The sequence below is a fragment of the Pseudophryne corroboree genome, chromosome 8 (genome assembly GCF_028390025.1).
Source record: "Pseudophryne corroboree isolate aPseCor3 chromosome 8, aPseCor3.hap2, whole genome shotgun sequence".
NCBI classification, from domain to species: domain Eukaryota; kingdom Metazoa; phylum Chordata; class Amphibia; order Anura; family Myobatrachidae; genus Pseudophryne; species Pseudophryne corroboree.
This window is the reverse complement of record NC_086451.1, coordinates 116,193,325-116,207,296: the sequence shown is the minus strand read 5'-3', so window position 1 is coordinate 116,207,296 and position 13,972 is coordinate 116,193,325. Positions and strand designations below refer to the sequence as shown.

Sequence of the window (13,972 nt, the reverse complement as noted above, 5' to 3'; positions counted from 1 at the left end):
GTTTCCAGGACGGCTGGAGTCAGGAAAACTGACTTGCTGTTATCCTGTATGCACCCAACAAACTGGGTGCTCTTGCTTCTAAGCAGACGATTGCTAGTTGGATGTGTAGTACAATTCAGCTTGCACATTCTGTGGCAGGCCTGCCACAGCCAAAATATGTAAATGCCCATTCCACAAGGAAGGTGGGCTCATCTTGGGTGGCTGCCCGAGGGGTCTTGGCTTTACAACTTTGCCGAGCTGCTACTTGGTCAGGGGCACACCCTGGCTGAGGAGGACCTGGAGTTCTCTCACTCGGTGCTGCAGAGTCATCCGCACTCTCCCGCCCGTTTGGGAGCTTTGGTATAATCCCCATGGTCCTGACGGAGTCCCCAGCATCCACTAGGACGTCAGAGAAAATAAGATTTTACTTACCGATAAATCTATTTCTCGTAGTCCGCAGTGGATGCTGGGCGCCCATCCCAAGTGCGGATTGTCTGCAATACTTGTACATAGTTATTGTTACAAAAAAATCGGGTTGTTATTGTTGTGAGCCGTCTGTTCAGAGGCTCCTACGTTTGTCATACTGTTAACTGGGTTCAGATCACAAGTTGTACGGTGTGATTGGTGTGGCTGGTATGAGTCTTACCCGGGATTCAAAATCCTTCCTTATTGTGTACGCTCGTCCGGGCACAGTATCCTAACTGAGGCTTGGAGGAGGGTCATAGGGGGAGGAGCCAGTGCACACCACCTGATCCTAAAGCTTTATTTTTGTGCCCTGTCTCCTGCGGAGCCGCTAATCCCCATGGTCCTGACGGAGTCCCCAGCATCCACTACGGACTACGAGAAATAGATTTTTCGGTAAGTAAAATCTTATTTTTCGCAGCGCAGCGATCAGGTTACTACTGCGTATGCACCGCAATGCGCACGCGTGTCGTATGGGTACAAACAGCATAATTGCTCTACAATGCTTCTAGCGACTAATCCATTTGCACAACCGATCGCAAGGAGATTGACAGGAAGAGGGCGTTTATGGGTGTCAACTGACCATTTTCTAGGAGTGGTTGGAAAAACGCAGGTGCGTCCAGGCATTTGCAGGGCGGGTGTCTGACGTCAATTCCGGGACCAGACAGGCTGAAGTGATCGCAAGGGCTGAGTTAGTCCAGAGCTACTCAGAAACTGCAAAAAACGTTTTCGTTCCGCTGAGCTGCACAAGCGTTCGCACACTTGCAAAGCAAAAATACACTCCCCGAGAGGCGGACACTATCTGATCGCTGCGCTGCAAAAATAGCTATCGAGCGATCAACTCAGAATGACCCCATGGTTTTGCCCAACTGCTAACAAATTTGCTGCTACGATCAGGTCTGAATTACCCCCATGGTTTTGCCCAACTGCTAACAAATGTGCTGCTGCGATCAACTCTGAATTACCCCCTTAGATAGAAACTGTGGGAAGAACACTGGCCCTCATTCCGAGTTGATCGGTCGCAAGGCGAATTTAGCAGAGTTACACACGCTTAGTCTACGCCTACTGGGAGTGTATCTTAGCATCTTAAAAGTGCGAACGAAGTTTACGCAATATTGCGATCAAAAAAAACTTAGCAGTTTTAGAGTAGCTCCAGACTTACTCTGCCTGTGCGATCAGTTCAGTGCTTGTCGTTCCTGGTTTGACGTCACAAACACTCCCAGCGTTCGCCCAGACACTCCCCCGTTTCTCCGGCCACTCCTGCGTTTTTTCCGGAAACGGTAGCGTTTTCAGCCACACGCCCATAAAACGCCGTGTTTCCGCCCAGTAACACCCATTTCCTGTCAATCACACTACGTTCGCCGGTGCGAACAAAAAGCCGTGAGTAAAAATACTTTTTTCATAGCAGAATTACTTAGCGCAGTCGCAGTGCGAACATTGCGCATGCGCTCTAAGCTGATTTTCACTGCGATGCGAAAAAAAAGAACGAGCGAACGACTCGGAATGAGGGCCACTGTATGCATACATTGGCTATTACAATTCCATTACACTTTATATGTGCATAGGAAGGAACCTACAGCTAACCTACAAGATGTGCCCACTAAACATGCTCATAAAACAATTCTACTACAGACAAAAAAACACTACACCAACCTGGCATGAAAATTTACACAATCACAAAACAATACTGTTTTATATAGAATACTATACCTACTTACATGGTGCAATAAAAGACAATGGGGGTAATTCAATTGTTTGAAAAGTCAGTTGGGTGTCTCTTTTTTCCTATCTAATAGACAGGAAAAAACAGATACCCAACTAACTTTTCAAACAATCGACTATCCCCCATAAAGTCAATAGATCTTCCAAGCTGTACAGTCCAGTAACCAAATAGTTAATCAGTTTTTATGTGTAACAGTTCTTCATGGAATTTAAAGCGTTTCATTTTTAAATCAAAACTATGAAATGTTGCTTGAGATAAATTAATGTGAATAATTGCAGATTCATTAACTAGCTTATTGTACTAACCTCTCCTTTATGCCTTGCGAAATATTTTACTGTGTTTGTAGCTAAATATTCAGAAGGATTCTTCCACATCTTCACTGAATGTCCATAAAACACTAGGCTGTTTCAGGTTGTGGCATTTAGCTAGGCCTTGTTGTATACAGAAAGCTTTCTCTGTTGCCACAGTGACAAATGGCCGAAGTGGGAGGCTGGACCATTGTTATTTACATTCCATTGCAGAGCTTAGCTTTGGTAGTCTAGCATTTACCAGACAGTCTGATAACTCATTTGTGTCCAAGCACAGCCTGCAAACACTGTCCTACCTGTAGCAACATTGCTGCAGCAATTGCTTTCACAAAGTCTTAGGGGCTGAGTTATCACCATCCGCATCTGATGATGTGGAGGACAGGTGATAATATCGGCCAAACTCACAATGCGATAATTGAGTACATTGCATGGATGTATCAATTATCACGATGCCTCTCTGCAGCATCATCAGGGTATTTTTTGTAAAGAAAATACCCCCAATGTCCTGCTACGCATGCGCCGATGTTCGTAGCTACCGCCATCGCCGGGGTCTCCCCTGTCGCAACTACCCTTGTGCTGCAAACAGCCCTCCCTCCGGGGATTTATAATTACCAGTCCCAGGAGCCAGTGTCCGCTGCCGGGCAACAGATCCTGCTTTTTTGCTGTGACCACCAGTGCTGTAAAGTGAGCTGTCGCTTTTCATCGGCACTTTACTGCACCGGGGGTCACAGCGCAGCACATGGAGGACCCGGTGCCCGGCAGCGATCACCGGAGCACCGATCCCCAGCTGATCACCGAAGCCTGGTCCCGCACAGCTTTCTCTGCCGGGGGGCAGAGAAAGCTGTGCAGAAGGCTGCTTATCGCAGAGCTGCCCTGTGATTATGCCAGCTGGAGCTGGTGTTATTATCACAGGGCACACTGCAGTGTTTTTTAATTTTATTTATTTTTTGTAAATTCGGACATATCGCATTTCCCATTATAAGTATGGGAAATTGTGGGTTACTAAAAAAATGGCAATTAAAGGGTTTGGAGCAATCTTTCACGAAAGCCCTTTAATACATTTAAGTGATAATTAAATAATGTGAAAAGGTTGTGAAAACACCCTTTTTCAATTTTTTTTTTGTAAAAATAATGTTAATAAATAGGCCCCTTAGTCATGTTTATGAACTAAAGTTGTTAGTACTATGTATACCAGGGCTGGCCAAACCGGTCCTCGAGATCTACCAACAGTTCATGTTTTCCAGGCCTCCTGGAGCTCTGTAGAATGGTCAGTTAGGAATGAATGCAGCACATCTTAATTAGTAATGATTACACCTGTGCACCAGCTAGGTGGTCTGGAAAATGTGAACTGTTGGTAGATCTCGAGGACTGGTTTGTCCAGCCCTGATGTATACATTGCAGCAGAGCAAGTGCACCTACCTATACACTTCATACATTTATTGTCTAGATCACAGGTTCTCAAACTCTGTCCTCAGGACCCCACACAGTGCATGTTTTGCAGCATACTTACCGACATTCTGGCTGCTCTCTGCGGGAGAGAGCAGCCAGGTCGGCTTAGCGGGCGGGCAGGGGAGGCTGTGATGTAAAGGAGGGGGTGACCAGAGGCGGGACAGGGGCGGAGCAAGGGTGGGATGGGGCGGAGCAAGGGTGGGATCACAGTGACACCTTCTTTAAGCCACGCCCCCTGCTCTGTAATGCCGCGATCACCGGCATTACACTGCAGGGGGCGTGGCTATGATGACGCGATTCAGCAAGAATCGCGTCATCGACTGCCCGGACCGCCCACTTTACACACTAAGTGGGCGGACGGGCAGGGGGGACCCCGCAAATCGGGAGACTTGCCTGCTCTTCCGGGGGGCCGGGAGGGTCACCCGATTTTCGGGAGCCTCCCGGCCATTCCGGGAGAGTAGGCAAGTATGTTTTGCAGGTCTCCTCACAGAATCGCAAGTGAAATAATTAGCTCCACCTGTGGACCTTTTAAAATGTGTCAGTGAGTAATGAATACACCTGTGCACTTGCTGGGTTACCTGCAAAACATGCACTGTGTGGGGTCCTGAGGACTGAGTTTGAGAACCACTGGTCTAGATCACAGGTTCTCAAACTCGGTCCTCAGGACCCCACACGGTGCATGTTTTGCAGGTCTCCTCACAGAATTGCAAGTTAATAATTAGCTCCACCTGCAGACCTTTTAAAATGTGTCAGTGAGTAATTAATACACATGTGCACCTGCTGGGTTACCTGCAAAACATGCACTGTGTGGGGTCCTGAGGACTGAGTTTGAGAACCTCTGGTCTAGATCAGTGGTTCTCAAACTCGGTCCTCAGGACCCCACACAGTGCATGTTTTGCAGGTAACCCAGCAGGTGCACATGTGTATTAATTACTCACTGACACATTTTAAAAGGTCTTCAGGTGGAGCTAATTATGTCATTTGTGATTCTGTGAGGAGACCTGGAAAACATGCACTGTGTGGGGTCCTGAGGACTGAGTTTGAGAACCTGTGGTCTAGGTCAGTGGTTCCCAAATGCAGCCCTTGCATACCGTGTTCTCAGGATTTCTTTAATCATGCACAGGTGATTTAGTTTTCTTGTTGGGGAGAATATTCATCCTACCTGTTTTCACAAACAGACGTCCTGAAAACATGAGCTCTGTTGGGGAGGCACAAGGATCATTTCTGAACACATGGTGCTGATCACACACACAAAAAAATACATAATGCAGATATAGCAGAATTTTCCAAACTTTACCATTACAGTCCAGGTTTTAAGGATGTCCATGCTTGAGCACAGGTGACTTAATTAGTACCTCAGTCAATTTAATTTAAATATATGGACTCAAGCATCTCTACTGCGCATGCTAAAATCACTGGGACCAATTTCCCAGTGTTCTCTGGCAGTAGCACCAGGCGTCGCAAGACTTCAGAGGGGTAAGTATATTAATATGGATGCAGGCAGTGGCGTATCTAGCACGGGGCGAGCAGGGCACGTGCCCTGGGCGCCATGGCAGCCCCAACAGAGGGGGGCGCCACCGGCACCTGCACGGCCCACTCGCCCCATGCTTCAGGGATTCCGCCGGCGCTACCCGCGGCGCTTTCCCTGTCTCCCCGGCTGCTGTGCCTGTCACAATAGACAGGCAGCGGCAGCCAGGAGCCTCCCCCTACTCCCCCCTGCAAAGTGACTGTGTACGCGATCGCGAATGCGGAGGTGCGCGCATGCGCGTGCGCGACCTCGGGGGGGCGTGCGGCCCCTGAACAGCAGTGAGTGCAGGTGAGCGGGAAGGGGGTGCGGGACATTTTGTGTGTGTGTGTGTTAAGTGTGTGTGTGTTAATTGTGTGTGTGTCGGACAGTGTGCGTGTGTGTTGTGTGTGGGACAGTGCGTGTGTGTTAATTGTGTGTGTGTGGGACAGTGTGAGTGTGTTAATTGTGTGTGTGGGACAGTTTGAGTGTGTGTAAATTGTGTGTGTGGGACAGTGTGCGTGTGTGTGTGGGACAGTGTGTGTGTGTTAATTGTGTGTGTGTGTGTGACAGTGTGTGTGTTAATTGTGTGTGTGGGACAGTGTGTGTGTGTGTGTTAATTGTGTGTGTGTGGGACAGTGCGTGTTTGTTAATTGTGTGTGTGACAGTGTGAGTGTGTTAATTGTGTGTGTGGGACAGTTTTGAGTGCGTGTTAATTGTGTGTGTGTGGGACAGTGTGCGTGTGTGTTAATTGTGTATGTGTGGGACAGTGTGAGTGTGTTAATTGTGTGTGTGGCACAGTGAGTGTGTTAATTGTGTGTGTGTGTGTGTGTGTGTGTGGGACAGTGTGCGTGTGTGTTAATTGTGTGTGTGTGGGACAGTGTGCGTGTGTGTTAATTGTGTGTGTGTGTGGGACAGTGTGAGTGTGTTAATTGTGTGTGTGTGGGACAGTGCGTGTTTGTTAATTGTGTGTGTGGGACAGTGTGCGTGTGTGTGGGACAGTGTGCGTGTGTGTTATTTGTGTGTGTGGGACAGTGTGCGTGCGTGTGTGTTAATTGTGTGTGGGACAGTGTGCGTGTGTTAATTGTGTGTGTGTGTGTTAATTGTCCCGGCGGTTATTGGCGTCTGTAGTGTGCGCCCCGTCCTCCTCCGCTGCCGCTGACAGGAGCGGCGGTGTGCGGCTCTCCCCCTCCTCCGCCGCCTCCGTCCTCCCGTCGTGGCCCTGCAGTGTGTGCCGGTCTCCCCAGCAGCAGCAGCAGGTTAGTCTCTCTCTCCCCCCCCCCCTCTCTCTCTCTCTCTCTCTCTCCTCCTGTGGATTGCAGTTTGTAAGTATCATTTTAATTTTTACAGGTACCCCTATTGAATTCTACTGGACAAGTGGACGTGACCGGCGTGGGATGTAGGTAAGTAATCTGTCTCTTATTTTTACAGGTACCCCTATTGGATTCTACTGGACAAGTGGACGTGACCGGCGTGGGATGTAGGTAAGTAATCTGTCTCTCATTTTTACAGGTACCCCTATTGGATTCTACTGGACAAGTGGACGTGACCGGCGTGTGATGTAGGTAAGTAATCTGTCTCTCATTTTTACAGATTCCCCTACTGGATTCTACTGGACAAGTGGACGTGACCAGCGTGGGATGTAGGTAAGTAATCTGTCTCTCATTTTTACAGGTACCCCTATTGAATTCTACTGGACAAGTGGACGTGACCAGCGTGGGATGTAGGTAAGTAATCTGTCTCTCATTTTTACAGGTACCCCTATTGGATTCTACTGGACAAGTGGATGTGATCGGCGTGGGATGTAGGTAAGTAATCTCTCTCTCATTTTCACAGGTACCCCTATTGGATTCTACTGGACAAGTGGACGTGACCGGCGTGGGATGTAGGTAAGTAATCTGTCTCTCATTTTTACAGGTACCCCTATTGAATTCTACTGGACAAGTGGACGTGACCAGCGTGGGATGTAGGTAAGTAATCTGTCTCTCATTTTTACAGCTACCCCTATTGGATTCTACTGGACAAGTGGACGTGATCGGCGTGGGATGTAGGTAAGTAATCTCTCTCTCATTTTCACAGGTACCCCTACTGGATTCTACTGGACAAGTGGACGTGACCGGCGTGGGATGTAGGTAAGTAATCTGTCTCTCATTTTTACAGATTCCCCTACTGGATTCTACTGGACAAGTGGACGTGACCAGCGTGGGATGTAGGTAAGTAATCTGTCTCTCATTTTTACAGGTACCCCTATTGGATTCTACTGGACAAGTGGACGTGATCGGCGTGGGATGTAGGTAAGTAATCTGTGTCTCATTTTTACAGGTACCCCTATTGGATTCTACTGGACAAGTGGACGTGACCGGCGTGGGATGTAGGTAAGTAATCTGTCTCTCATTTTTACAGATTCCCCTACTGGATTCTACTGGACAAGTGGACGTGACCAGCGTGGGATGTAGGTAAGTAATCTCTCTCATTTTTACAGCTACCCCTATTGGATTCTACTGGACAAGTGGACGTGACCGGCGTGGGATATAGGTAAGTATGTGTGAGTGTGTCAGTGTGCTTTAATAAATTTTTACTGTCACGGTGTGTGAGTTGTGTTTTTATTTGGGTATTTTTTCTGTTGTAAAACTACAGGTACCGGCGGGCCCGTTATTTCCCTGCATGTTGGTACTTGAGGTTCTCCAAGTACCAGCAAGCGGGGGAGGCTTTCTGGGCCTTGTAGTTCCACAACAAAAAACAATATTCTTTTTTTACTTACATGGCTATCAGCCTCCCATCCACAGCCCACGGATGGGGGGGGACAGCCTCGGGCTTCACCCCTGGCCCTTGGGTGCCTGGAGGGGGGGTGACCCCTTGATTTAAGGGGTCCCCACTCCTCCAGGGAACCCCGGCCAGTGGTGACTAGTTGGGGGGGTAATGCCACGGCCGCAGGGACCTACATAAATGTGTCCCCCGGCTGTGGCATTATGTCCCTGGCTAGTGGAGCCCGGTGCTGGTTTTAAAAATACGGGGGGACCCCTACATCTTTTGTCCCCCATATTTTTGGAACCAGGACCGGACTAAGAGCCCGATGCTGGTTGTCTAAATACGGGGAACCCCTGTCCAATTTTGTCCCAGTATTTAAACACCCAGGATCGGCTCAAAGAGCCCGAGGCTGGTTATACTTAGGAGGGGGACCTCACGCAGTTTTTTTTTAAATTTTTAACCCATTCAGAACCTTCTCCATTAAGTTCATGGAAACCCTGGACAACAAAATTGCATTCATGTCCTCCTCCCACTCCCTTCCCAGTCCCAAACACTGATTATTATTTTTTTCTATAAAAATGTACAATATATCACAAGTATGATGAGCAGGCATGCAGCGGGCATTGGCGACTTTGGACTGAGTTGCAAATTAGTGGCGGAGGGCTGGGTCAGTTGATGGTGGGCGAGTTTGTAAGCCATTGGTGGTGGCAGCGGGCATCGGCTCAGAGGCAGTGGCGGGCATTGGCTCGGTGGCGGTAGGGGTCATCAGCAGGATTCGGCGGACATTATGGCTGTAGTGCCTCACTGCACGCCACTGACCTCACCGCACGCCACTGGTGTGTGGGACAGTGTGCGTGTGTGTTAATTGTGTGTGTGGGACAGTGTGAGTGTGTGTTAATTGTGTGTGTGGGACAGTGTGAGTGTGTTAATTGTGTGTGTGTGGAACAGTGTCAGTGTGTGTAAATTTTTGCAGTCCAGTGTGTGTGTGGGGGAGAGGAAAGTATGAGAATGTGTGTGTGTAGTCTGAGTGGGTGTGTGTAGGATTTGGGGGTGGCCAGTCTGTGTGTGTGTAATCAGTGTGTGTGGGATGTACTAATGGCCGTTTACCGAAGAGAGATATGTATTAAACCACGGGCACTGAGATGCCCTTCTCACTCACCATCCAGCTGGGTGGGCGAGCCGGGCGGGTGGAAAGCCAGCAGCAGGGGCAGCATGCCGGATATCAGCAGCCGAGGGTGGGGGCTGTAATGCACATGTGGAGCCCAAAGCCGGAGATCAGCAGCATGCTGACCGGCAATAAGCAGCTTCTGCTTCCGCGTTCAACATGCTGCTGATCTCCGGCTTTGGGCTACGCAGGGTTCGGGGGATGGGTGTCCTCTGCCGGTTTACTGCAGCTCCGGGGGTGCGGGCTCCGGAGGCTTTCAGCACTGTTGAATATCCAGCTGCCTCAAGTATGTACAGCCCGCACCCTCTGCTGCTGATATCCGGCATGCTGCTGCTGGCTGTCCCCCCGCCCGGCTCGGCCACACAGCTGTACGGTGAGAAGGGCATCTCAGTTCCTGAGGTTTAACACTTATGCCTCAGAAAATGGCCTCTGCGGTAAACGATACTAATGCTTACCGTGACAGTAACAGCGGGGAGGAAGGCGCACATCGGGATCCTGCAGCATGAAACAAGAACCCCTTCGGAGCGCAGCAGACCACACTGAAAAGGGTGCATACCCGGTGCGGTGCTCTGCATCCCGGGTGGTGCCGAAGATGTGGAGTGTCGGAGGTGGCAGAAGCGCCGCAGCTTGGGGTGAGAAACCGCTGCAGCCCTTCCGCTGCTAAACTCTGCAATTAGTCTATTAAGGGGGTGGGCTCCCCTCATCATAGTGCCCCACAGGCCATGTTAATTCTGGGTGTAGGATCCCCTAACTCTATAATGGGAATTTTGGCTCATATCATGTGCTGTAACGTGAATTTTGGCTAATACCGTGTGCTATAATGTGAATTTCGGCTCATACTATGTGGGGTAATGTGAATTTTGGCTCATTCCGTGTGCTGTAATGTGAATTTCGGCTCATACCGTGTGCTGTAATGTGAATTTCGGCTCATACCATGTGGGGAAATGTGAATTTTGGCTCATACCATGTGGAGTAATGTGAATTTTGGCTCATACCGTGTGCTATAATGTGAATTTCGGCTCATACCGTGTGCTATAATGTGAATTTTGGCTCATACCATGTGGGGTAATGTGAATTTCGGCTCATACTGTGTGCTATAATGTGAATTTCGACTCATGCCGTGTGGGGCAATGTGAATTTCGGCTCATACTGTGTGCTATAATGTGAATTTCGGCTCATACCGTGTGCTATAATGTGAAAGGGGCACCAGTACTAGATAGTATAAGGGGTCCTACTACACTGAAGGACACGCCCCTTTTGAGTGACCGCGCCCCTTTTCCGGAGCGCGCGCGCCTTCGGCGCGCGCATAATTGCTATCTGCACTCTTTCATTCCACCTTCAAAAATTCAACTTCGACCACTGCACCTACATACACATACATACACACCCTGACATCTTTATATGCAGTGACACCGGTGGCGTCTGCACATACTTTCCTTTTGTATTTTTTTTTTTTATTATCATTTTATTAATTTATTATTTTTATTAAGAAAAAAATATTATTATTATTTTTTTTTTGGGGGGGGGGGCGCCATTATTGATCTTGCCCTGGGCTCCAAACACCCTAGTTACGCCTCTGGATGCAGGCTGTGCGGTCTAGCCCCCTCCCCCCCCTGGACCCAGGAGCCTGTGTGCACTGCACGCCTTGCACCCATTATAGATATGCCAATACTTGGGCACAATAGTTGTTTAACTATTTTAGGTTGGTCACACATATAATAAAAATAAGATATTTCGCAATTATCCTGGATGGAAAATTATATTGAATAATAAACACTATGAGGTTAATTCACTTAATGGTGATTTTCCATAGCTGCCAATTACAGTATGTGCATTTATGCCCCCAGAATTTAAAACAGCAATACTATTAAGTGATAAACTCACCTAGTTTTGCATTTAGTAATTTAATAGTATTATTGTTTTAAATCTGAGTACAAATGCTGATAACGTCTATAAATAAAACCCTATGTATTATTTGTTATCACATTGGGGGAGATGGAGCCAAATTTCTAATAAGGACCAGTGCAGAAGATGTAACAACCAATCAGCTTCTAGATATCATTTCTCAAGGTCCCCTCCCACGTGGTACACTAATTGGGTTTCCCGGTCACTCTACGAAGAAAACGACACCAAAATAACATTAAAAACTCATGTCGACCTTTTGACCTGTTGACCTAGAACATGTCGACCTAAAAACCCTGTCGACCTAGACACCCTGTCGACCTAGTTACTGTCGACCAATAGCAGTCGACCTAGACATTGTCGACCTAGTTACTGTCGACTTTCAATACCACACCCGTACATTACAGCAGACAGCGCTGGGTAGACAGATTGTGGTCCCAAATGCTCCACCCCTCTCGCCAGCTCACTCTAACTGCCGGACTTTTTAATAGGAGTTTCACTCATCCGAGAGGGAACCCGCTCCCCCCCAGCTTCCAGCAGCAGTAAGTATCTGTGATCTCCAGACCAGGCGCCTTCCGTGATCCACAGCTCCGCAACAGCGGGGGGCAAGGTGACAAACTGCAAATATATCTGTCAGCCTGCAGCAACATGGTCCCCTACCTCCTCCGTGGGCTTGTGGGGCACATTCTCCATCCTTCGGTGGTGGGGCTCCGCGACAGCTCGAAGGGCTGTAGGCAGTGAGGTGCGGTGACTACCCCAGCCTATAATGCTCAGCTGCCAATAGGGCCCTAGCAGCAGCTAGAATGTGTAAAAAGCAACTGGCACACCCGGCCCTGGCTGTCCCTGGCTTCTTTTGATCTGCCTAACCCAGGCCTCTTCACCATGCAGAGAGGAGCGCGGACTCCTACCATGGAAATGTCCTCACATACTGTAGAAAAGTAATATAAAACACTCCGTGGCATCATGATCTTAATATGTATAAGGAATGTCATAGCATAATGTATATAGAGGTATTAACATAAAATATATAAAGGGGGTTCCTTGTGCTGCAGCGTAATGTGTAAAAGGGAGCTCTAACTGCCGTAATGTGTAAAAGGCAGCTCTACCTGGTGTAATGTGTGACTGGGGCTCTACCTGGTGTAATGTATATAAGTGGCGCTACTGTGCGGTGTAATTTGAATAATGGAGACTACTGTACAGCATAATATGAATTGGTATTATCTTTTGACCACGCCCCCTTCCCCATAAAGCCACATCCCTATATTTTTGATGTGCATATGGGGAAGGGGGGGGCGCCAATGCGGTTTCTTGCACACAACGCTAAAATGTCTAGTTACGGCACTGGTCACAGCTTCCTATGTCTCCCATAGTGTGACCCTGACTGGTTAATATATGTATAATGGGCAGGATATCCTAATACATATTGTAAATAATGACCATTATAGAACTAAATATATATGTATATATGTAGATATGTGTTTATAAAATGCTGATGTTGAGGGAATTATTATAAAAATACGGTGAGGTAATTTGGGCTCTGTAATGTTGATTGTGGAGCGGGAAAAGCATTTGTCTCGCGACCCTCTGTGAGAGACTAGCAGGTGCCTATGCATGAACACCCAGCTTGGGGAGCACGAGACAGGACAAGTGAGGGGTGTCTCGCGACCTGAGCGGGAAAATAGTGATCTCGAGACCCCCTGAAAGGAGTATAAAAGAGGGGATCACAGTGCATTAGGACACACTGGTGCCGCTCTGGTGAGCATACCTTCTGCCTCTCCCTGCCCTGCCATCAAAGAGCTGTGCTGTAAACATTCCGCAGGAGCAGGGGAGACGAAGGGGACTCAGTCCGGAGGAAAGGCATCTGAAGATTGGGCAGGAAGAGCGGTGTGAAGAGGAGGAGAAGCGGCTCAACGATCGCCAGCCAGAGGGAGAAGACAAGAAGAGGGCGGCGGATGAAAGAGAGGAGACTAGCTGGAGCGGAGAAGGCGATCCAGGTGAAGGAGGCGTAATGGGATAACCTCGCGGTACATCATGGTAAGAGTACACCCCTTAGACTCATCTAGCGCCGCCCCGCAATCAAAGCCTCCGCTGCCCGCTGTCACCTCCGCCGCTGCCCGCTGTTAATTCAAGCCGCCGGGGGAGCCGCCTCTGAAGCGACCCCCATCAGCTGGAGCCACACACCTCCGTAGCCCATAAAAGGCACCTCCTTCGGAGTTCCGCTGTCAAAGCCTCCGCTGCCGCTGTCACCTCCGCCGCTGCCCGCTGTTAATTCAAGCTGCCGGGGGGAGCCGCCTCTGAAGCGACCCCCATCAGCTGGAACCACACACCTCCGTAGCCCCATTAAAGGCACCTCCTTCGGAGTTCCGCTGTCAAAGCCTCCGCTGCCGCTGTCACCTCCGCCGCTGCCCGCTGTTAATTCAAGCCGCCGGGGGAAAGCCGCCTCTGAAGCGACCCCCATCAGCTGGAGCCGCACGCCTCCGTAGCCCCATTAAAGGCACCTCCTCCGGATTGCTAAAGTCAAAGCCTCCGCTGTCCGCTATCACAGCCGCCGCTGCCACTGTTAATCAAGCCGCTGGGGGGAGACCTTAAGCTCTACCCGTAAGAGCCACCTCTGCTGCTGATACTGCCTATTATATCCTCCCAAATCCATAGTTATATATATATGCGGCCACAAAAGATCACTGCAGTCCACTATTCCTGCATAAAGGCAATGGGCAGGAGCTCATTGTGAA

General features: G+C 49.0%; 2 protein-coding genes across 4 annotated transcripts in view; one reads left to right on the top strand and one right to left on the bottom strand.

Annotated features, from left to right (window-relative positions):
* The window catches only part of WDR38 (WD repeat domain 38), a 179,085-nt gene extending 176,434 nt beyond the window's left edge, over positions 1-2,651 (bottom strand). The window contains exon 1 of one of the 3 annotated variants that reach the window (XM_063936879.1): positions 2,470-2,651. In XM_063936879.1, coding sequence (XP_063792949.1) covers positions 2,470-2,538 — 69 coding nt within the window. In that variant the 5' untranslated portion in view covers positions 2,539-2,651. The remainder of the gene's footprint in view (positions 1-2,469) is intronic. The other 2 variants (XM_063936877.1, XM_063936878.1) reach the window with 2 other exon arrangements.
* OLFML2A (olfactomedin like 2A) overlaps positions 1-13,972 on the top strand; it is a 271,746-nt gene that overhangs the window by 73,703 nt on the left and 184,071 nt on the right. The gene's annotated exons all lie outside the window — the stretch shown is intronic.